The sequence below is a fragment of the Gavialis gangeticus genome, unplaced genomic scaffold (assembly GCF_001723915.1).
Source record: "Gavialis gangeticus isolate Ggan-Ray unplaced genomic scaffold, GavGan_comp1, whole genome shotgun sequence".
Classification (NCBI taxonomy): domain Eukaryota; kingdom Metazoa; phylum Chordata; order Crocodylia; family Gavialidae; genus Gavialis; species Gavialis gangeticus.
In genome coordinates, this window is record NW_017729024.1 from 181,237,017 (window position 1) to 181,245,992 (window position 8,976).

At 41.5% G+C, this 8,976-nt stretch overlaps 1 protein-coding gene across 2 annotated transcripts in view; it reads right to left on the bottom strand.

Annotated features, from left to right (window-relative positions):
* Positions 1 to 8,976, bottom strand: part of NEDD4L (neural precursor cell expressed, developmentally down-regulated 4-like, E3 ubiquitin protein ligase) — a 377,239-nt gene that overhangs the window by 38,101 nt on the left and 330,162 nt on the right. For both annotated transcript variants that reach the window (XM_019518166.1, XM_019518165.1), the window contains 2 exons: positions 4,861 to 4,926; positions 3,212 to 3,441 (listed from right to left, as the gene is read on the bottom strand). In XM_019518166.1, coding sequence (XP_019373711.1) covers positions 3,212 to 3,441; positions 4,861 to 4,926 — 296 coding nt within the window. The remainder of the gene's footprint in view (positions 1 to 3,211; positions 3,442 to 4,860; positions 4,927 to 8,976) is intronic.

Here is an 8,976-nt window from a genome sequence, read left to right on the forward strand (position 1 = left end):
TTACTGTTTTACTGATACTATATGATTTAGGCCTACATATGTAAGTTAGTATAAGTCATGTCAAGTTTCCATTTTGTTTGTCAAGTCTCTAACTTGTCCCCATGCCCTGTTGTGCAAGTGTGTTGTAACCTATAACTCATACCTACTCCTCCTGTGTAATTTGGCTGTTGAATGAATGGGGATGAATGAGGGTGCTTGAGAGACAGTGGCAGTAGGTCTAAAAATAGCTCCTTCTGAATGACCAAACCATCAAAACCAATACCTGGACCAACTACACAGCCATTGGAACCACCCTCAGCATTCAAGAAACAAAAGATGAGGCAACCCACCGTTGTGCCAAGGCTGCACATGCTCAGTAAAAACATGCGGGACCCTCTGGAACAGGACTGGCATTGCCTGGACATGCCCTGCCCACAGGAGATCATAGGTAGTCTGCCCCATAAATAGGGGTAGTGAAGACTGACTCTTTGGGACACCATCTCCATCTGGACCAGCACCACGCCACACCACCTATCCACCCAGAGGCCCTGCCAGCAACCCGCTCTGGACAACACCTACTGGACAAAGACCCTTTTCCAGCCTGGATAGGTAGCTATCACCTCCACACCCTTGGACTTGGACTCTGTTTCTCTTCCCTACTTGGACTCCAACCCTTCCACTGAGTCTCTTTCTCCTGCTGCCATTGTGTGTGTGTGTGTGTGTGTGTGTGTGTGTGTGTGTGTGCGCGCGCCTAATAGATTTTTGTGTCTGTGTATGTGCAATTGTACACCATGCCCTCCTGTCTAACAGTGCGATATTGAGATCCTGAGTGTTGGCATGACCCCACAGGGCAACAGTTCTCAAACTTCCACCCCCATGGGCCAGATGAATGGCATGGAGCGAGTGTGCAGGATAGATCCTGTGCACAGGCTTGGTGTGATCTGGTTTGCTGGCTCGGTCACATGTGTGGTCCAATTTCACATGCTGGATCCAGCTGCACACCAGCCTAACCTCATGCCAGCCCAACCCCACATGCTGGACCTGTCTGTGTGCTAATTCAATCCCACACACCAGCCTGACCTTGCATGATGGATCTGGCTGAGTGACCCCATGTGTCAGCACCATCCTGTGCATCAGGAGAGCCACTTCATCTGCCTTGTGGGGCTTCCCATAGGACTAGAAACTTGGCAGCAGGGGAGAGGCAATTGACACTGCCAATGCTCCCCCACTGCCAAACTTTCAGATCTAAGGGGAGACCCCTCTGGCCTAATGATATCACCTCACATAAAGCTGGCTCATGGTCTGAAAGTAGAGCATCACTATTTTACACAATGGTCTCCTCTCATTGATATGTGGAGTAGCACGAGTTCTGGGGAAGAGAGCCTTGCACGGCCCTCCTTCACTGAGAACAAAGAAGCTGTGATAAGCAGCTTTCAAAGGAGCAAATCATGTGAAGAAGAAATGTAAAAGGAGACAGAAGTGAAGGAGATCCTCAGAGTTGTGGCTTTCTAATCCTACCTGAGTTATCCAGCATCTTCCTTTGAATAATAAACATTTTTATATGTAAAGGAGAGAGCTCTAATTGTATTAGGGCCTACTCCACCTATTAGTCACTTAAGTGTGATCTTACTCCAAGTTCCTGGAATCCCTAAAACACTGTTAATGTAAAAGGTAGGGTGGATCTTCCCCTTTCTTGCTACTTTTTTGTGACAGTTTTCAAGCTAAGATGCCAGTAACAGTGGATTTTCAGGGCCTTTAACAGGGTGGAAGAGGATCACACCTGGGCCATTATCATCACTTATACACCACACAGTAATTCTAGAGTAAGAGGTTTATAACCATGACATATAGCTATAGCCAGGCATTTTGGTGCCCAGCACATGTCAGGTGCAGAGCACCCCATACCATGTTACTACATAACATTACTTCCATTTGGTTTGGCATCCCCATGCAAAGGCACCTAGTGCCAGTGCACTACTGGCATTGCCTTGCTACGGTACTGAAACTACAGAGGTAGTTTTCTATTTTATTGTCTGTGGACTGAACACATCTGTCAAGATTTAAACAGTAATGTATTCTATAAGGCAGTGCATGATTGAATGAGTACACTAATAAGTAAGTGATACTCTGGATACATACATATCTCCAATGTGAATTCTAGATTAATTTTGTTACCAAAATGTTTTCAAAAAACCCCCCAAAAAATCTAAAAACAGGCTTCTTAATGCATGGGTTAAAAATATGCCATCTGCAACAATTTCCTACCGCTATTTTTAATGACAATTTTCAGTCTAATGGGATTTCTTTCAGCTTAAGACTGATTTTCCCACCAGACTGAATTTAACATTTAACCAGTTTTATTTAAAAATTATTCATCATGGTGGCATACATCCAAATGAATGAAAATGATCTTTTCAAAAGGCAAATATTGTTCTACTGAAATTCAATAAGGGATAAGTATTTTGAGCTAGTTAATACAATATATTTTACAACCTTGTGGTCTATAATGCAAATATGTCCCCTTTCCCAGGCACACACATTGAGAGAGAAACAGGAATTCCCTAGTTACATGGCCTCTTGTTCATCTAGTTTACAACCTACTTAACACTTATTGGAAAAAGTAGTAAGTCTGATATTGACACCTACACACACACAAATCGCCTGTGATAAACAAATCAATCTTTAGCAACTGTATTAGCAGTTAAATACATAACATGGAATTATATTAACTGGATTAAAATAGACATTTTGAGCACAATGATCAGTTTCTCATTTATGGTAAAGCACTAATGAATTACATTTGCACTCATTATGAGTTGCCTTTACATTGTCAGTGCAGTGTAGACTGGCCTAAGGCTAAGTGAGGAGTTAGCTCATGAGAACTAAATTACAACCCTGAAACGTGAGAGCTTTAAACAAACAACACTTATGTACTGGACTAGGAGTGTCCTGCATAGAGTACCTTCCCTTACACTTCTGTTGGATCCACAAACACAAAGAAAGGTGCCTATTAAGGCAGTGATTAATATTATTAAATAAAAAGGGTTTAAGAGGCAGATTTCATCAGGTTCTCTGAACGGGGAACAAATATAATGTCATATTGACATTTCATAATTGGCATTTGTTAAAATATGCATGAAATATATCTGGAAGGAAAATCTTATCAGGTTTTCTTTCACCCAGGTACTAATTTGCATCACTTAGAAATGGAAATATATTAAAGGACACTTACGTTGCCGAATATTCAAAAAGACCATAATAAGGATTAAACATTTCCTTGGACAACAGAAAGAACCATTCTCTGGCCACACCTCCATAATCAAGTCCTTTTTCTGATTCAAATTCAATCCAGAGCCTGGCTTTTAATACATCAGGTCTCTTCACGGACATGATTCTTCTATAGGACTCCTCAAAAATATTATTTCTGTGGAGTTTCATCTCAAATCTGTTCGGTATATCAGCCTACATTAAAGGAAAAATATCATTAACATTAATCTGGTCTTTATGCAAGTGGCAGTGGAAATAAAAATGATAGTAAAAAGAAGGTAAGTATTTCCAGAGCTTTCCCATTCTACAAGATGCTGGCATTTTGTCACTCCTAGAATCCATCATCGTTCTTTAGTTATTACTCACCTACACCCTCATACCTGCATACCAGAAGCAGGATAAAGAAGCAAGAAAGACAGAGGAATATATTTCTGAGCCCTATTTTAAGAATATCTTAGTTAATAAAAGGTAACACAGCTTCAGAGAACCTAGCCAATCATAACTGTGAAGACCACAGCTGCATAATGAAAACTGTTACAATGTCATGGGGAGTGCAAATTTGCATTATCACAATTCTCACGTTTGGGAGCTTTGCTCCAATATATTACAGCTAAGGCCAATCATTATTCCAACAAGCAGCTGAATTTAGACATGGCCAAAGAGAAATGTGGATGTAAGGAGGGGGAATAAACAGAGTAGAAATAAGGTGGGATACAGACAAGTGGCAGGAGAATGCAAAAGAAACTGTCAGTTTCCTGAAACAGATCTCTCTCTGCCAATCACATTTTTATTGCATCCAAGAACTCAATGCTATTTAGAGCCCATGAAATGCTGCATTTTAACATAGTGAAAGAAACACTGCCTCACAAGTAGGAATGCATATTTAAGGAGCTGCTGATGTACAGGAAAAGAATATCTATAGGCCCCCTGTGACATGTTTGTCTGGGGCTGTCAAAGCTCTAAGACTATTACCAAGCTAATCAATACCACAGGAAGTTAAATATTGAGCTCTTGTCTCTTTCATTTTATTAAGACTTCTAGAGCTGGTGAAAGATGGTACTTAGGAACAAAAGACTGGAAGAGGGCCTCCTGAAGTCCTCTTTATTCACTAAACACGTGCTCAGCAAAACAGTGGGAACACAAGTTCTGACTGTCCTTGGAAAGACAACTGCTGAGACTGAAGGAGTAGTACAAGTCCTTGTGTCCATTTACATTTGAGCATGCCAAGAGGAAAACCAATTAATCTCAACTACGATGATATGCTTTGAGAGGCAGTATTATTTGTTACTGCTTCTTTGCTGCCTCATAACTTCACCACACAATTTATAAACAGAAACCTGACTCAAGGGCTCAGTATCAGTTTTGGGTGAGGGGGGAAAAAAAAGAGAGAGATTCCGTGATCTGTACAGGAAAACTGCAGTCTGTTTTGCTTGTTCTTATTTAACTACTTTGTTAAGATAAAGTAAAGAAAACAGGAAAAGGTATTGCAATAGAGTGCCACGGCAATTATCATCTGTTCTTTGGGCAGTCATTTATATTTTTCACCTCTACCACAAAATAAGCATCTCAAATACAAAAATAAGCATCTCAAACACAGAATGGACAATTACTCACTGGTTTCTTTAATTTCTTTCTGAAGTAGTCATATTTCTGTTTGAACTCTCTGGAATAGGGAACAGCCTGGCAGAGAGAAAATTAAAAATACAGATCATGTAATGCATCTTGCAATCTAATACCTTGCATCTTCTACAAATGTTATCTAACAATACCCACAAGTTTAAACACATGCTTTTTTCTTCAGCATGATTTGTTCCAAACATGTTTATTGCAGAAAGCATGTGAAGTGCATGCAACACAATGTCTCCTTTACACTGGTGAAACTAAGGCAGAGGTTTTCATAGAATCAGGTATATTTTGCCTCAATGATTTACTGTAATGAAAGACCATCCCTAGTTTTAAAGAAAAGTGTGAGGGAATAATCAAAACGGTCCAAAAATAGGATTCACTGACGCAGACAATGTCCCATTTTAAGAAGCCATAGGCATGCTTTTATATAGCTGCTATCATAGAACAGGTGCATCAACAGTGGTCTGGCAACATTGTCCTAGGATTTGTACGAGCGGTAAGGCACAACCCATTACTGAAGTGCTCACAATAGAAGGGCATGATACAAAGTCCACAGAGTCCTTCTATACATGAATGATGCATGCCCCCGGTGACTGTGGGGGGCATGGCAGCAGCGGGAGCGTGGCAGTGGCAGCACTGTAGCAGTGAGCTGGGAGGTTCTGCAGACGCCTCTGGCGCTGCCAGCGGGGGGGTGGAAGCGGGGGGGTGCTGAGCACTGACCAAGGGTCAGCGACCAGCCACAAATGCCACTGGCGGTGTCGACGGTGTGGTGGCAAGTGGTGACTGCCTACAGGTACCACCGACAGCGTTGGCAGCACCTTTTTGTGGGGGATGCACCACCACACTCAGGGGATGCATGTACACCCATGTGTACCCCCTACACATCACCCTTTTTTCTATACGCTCCACTGCCTTTTGGATCAGGTAGACAAAATCATTAGAAAACCAAAGTTTTATCCTCATTTTGCAGATGATGTCTTTCAAAATGAAAGAGAGAGCACAACCTGGGGTTCAGTGAAATTGTGATATTTGTGGCAAGTGATCTTTGGGTATGTTTACGTGGCTGAATGCAATGCCTCGCAAGAAATTTACAAGTTCACACATTCACAACGTGCTATCCTAGGTACAGGAAGCACAACCACATTCACATGGTGCTGTTCAGTATCTAATTCCTAGATGATATGAGAGCCAATAAAACTATTTACAACATTATTTAAACAAATGCCTTCATGCCAAGAATCTCAAACATTTTGCAAAATAATTTATTCCATTCATCCTTCTGGGGTAAGCAAATGATACTGCAAAATACTAGCCCTTTTGCACCATTATGGTGCAGACACCTTTGAAGCAGAACATATTTCCTTGGTGACAGCTTAAAGCTGAATAGAAAAGGATAAAAGTGTAAAAACTAAAATAGGAGAAAAATTTTGGCAGGGCAGAGTGCAAATTTGGAATCTGACATATATTGCCCTGTCCCACAGGAAGTGACAAAAGATCTCGTCATAATTTGTTTAGCTCAACTTATAATGGTCAAAAGGCCTCCCTTTTGAGATTCTAGGATTTTTTTAATATGCAATTCATGATGAAGAAAGGGTACAGGGTGAATTGAATGCAAAAGTCAGAGGAATTTTTCTATACATAGACTTTTCAGCTAATGACATGAGACCCCAAAACATGTAGTTGTCTCAGCCATAATGGTAAGGCTAAAAGATCTAATTCACCATCCTTACAATTTGCAACTACACAGTCTTCAAACACAGAAGCCACGAAGAAAAAAAAGCTTTGAATTAAAAAAATCAAATAGGTTGTAGTCATGGTAGTCACGTTTCTGTGCGGACAAGTTTCAATATCTTCCCATTCTCCCCAAGACCTGTATGTTAAGGTAATTTACTTAGGCATTTAAGGAGAGAAGGAATAGAAATAGAAAGGTTCTTAGCTTTAGGATTTCATAACACGAAAAGAAAACACAGGATTTTCTATCACATCATTAGCTTGCCTTTGCCCTGCTAGTCCTTCAGGCCAAAGAGGACACCTATCAAAATAGTTGAGACATAAACATGGAACAACTATAACCATTTGAAGTACGCCCTCATGGGGCAGAAAAATTGTTACATTCCACAGTGATGCGCATTCTTTGAAGGCTACACTGCAAACTTCTGAAGTCTGGTTCAGGTCAACACTTGTTAGTGTGTTTATCACTGTCTGGATATGGGTTGAGGGTGGGAGTGGACAAAAAATTACACTAAACTCAATTTCACTAAAATCACTTGTTATTGACCATATTAATTTAATAAAATTACAATGGAACCTCACTGGCTTAAAGGTATCATCAACTCTAAATCATGACCCAAGGGCCACTGCTATTCCAATCAAATTTCTTCAGCCTTCCTCTTGAAAGATCTTAAGGGGTGGAATCCTGATGATCTATAGAGTAGTGAAAAGGGAAGGGCTGAAAATAAGTTAGCTTATTAAATGTTTTGAAAATATTTGAGGAGAGTAAAACTATTTATTCGTTTTCCTAAGGCTGAACATTGTTCTGAAAATAATTTATCTGAAATGATCCTTCTTGAACCTAACAAGCCCTACCCTCCTGATCATGATGTCTAACCCCAACGTCCCACACCATTCTACCACTCCTCTTCCATAACAAGACACAGGCTTTTTTGTTAGCTATAATGCCTGTAAATGGATACTGTGATTTGTCAGCTCATGACATTTTCTGTCAGAAATGACCACCATAGGGAACTGAAGATTTTTTTTTCTACTCACATTTCCAGACTCATCACAATGGGAGATTTCCACATAAATCCACATCCCTGGGGCCCAAAATTCTGAGAATTCAGAGCAGACGTGGATGGCACAGGATTATTTTGCTCACATGAACATTTGAAAAGAGTCACCCTTTTCTCAGATTTCCTTTAAAAGTTCATAGACTAGAATGCTTCAATGAAAGTGAGTGGCCATACCATTTGGGTTTGAATAAGATGAGTACTGGTGTATTAGGGATCTTTTCACATCAATCAGAATTTTTCTAGCGCATTAATAAAACTGCAATTTTCAGTACGAGCTATAGTATACCGTGGTGCTTTTAACTTGCCTTTTGGCTTTTCAACAGACTGCCTCACCCTAAATTAGGTAGTTCTACACTGTACCATGAAAGTGAGTATATATAATTTAAATTGAATGGAGTAAAAAATAGGAAGCAAATGAATAATCTCTGAGGGCAGAGATGCAGGTTTGCCTACTAAGGTATAAACTGAGGAGAGTGAGAGAAGGGGAGAGACGCACATACACACACACGTGCACACAGAGACAGGCAGACACAGACTGCATTTTAATATTTGAAAGATGGGAGAGGATAGAGGCAGGGAGTCCAGAAAAGGATTTCAGAGCGAGTTACTGCTGATAAATATATGTCTTTGTTTATATTTTCAATGCCTTTTTCTTGATGCTGACAGCAAAGTAACTATGCAACATTAAATTGGCTATATAGCTTCTGTCTCATTGCTACAACAGATGGTTTCAACAGTGGAATTCTGCTTTGGAAAAGGGTATTCTTGTCTGATGGACCACCTTAATGCTAAGGCTAGGTACAGACATTCAAAAGGCTGAGGTGGAATCAATCAAACCTTCGTGGGTTTCTCCAAGCTGCATAGATTGGATCAGGAGTGAACAGAACAGATGTTCGCCCTCTGGGGTTGGGAGAGGGCACAAAGATGCCTGAGGTGGCCTAGGCCAGCAGGCTGGGGACACTCCCGTATGCCTCCCAGTTTGTCAGAGCCAAATGCAGCTGAATGCCTGTTCACCCCCGACTGCCTGTTGGGGACACCCCCAAGCCACTGCTGTTAGCTGCAGGAGGGGGGCAGCCAGCACAGAATCTCTCCTCAGCTGCAACCCCCTGCTAGTAGTCGACTGCCAGTGGCAGCAGGGGTAGGGGGAGGAAACAGGCCTCCACCACGCAGACCCAGCCAGAACACTCGGGGGAGGTTGGTGCATGCCAGGAGCCTCACTTCTCCCCCACTGCCTGGCCAACACGGCTTCTCTCCTCAGCTCCACCCCCCCCGTCAGCTGTCAGCAATGGGAAAGCGGAGGATCCCACCCCAC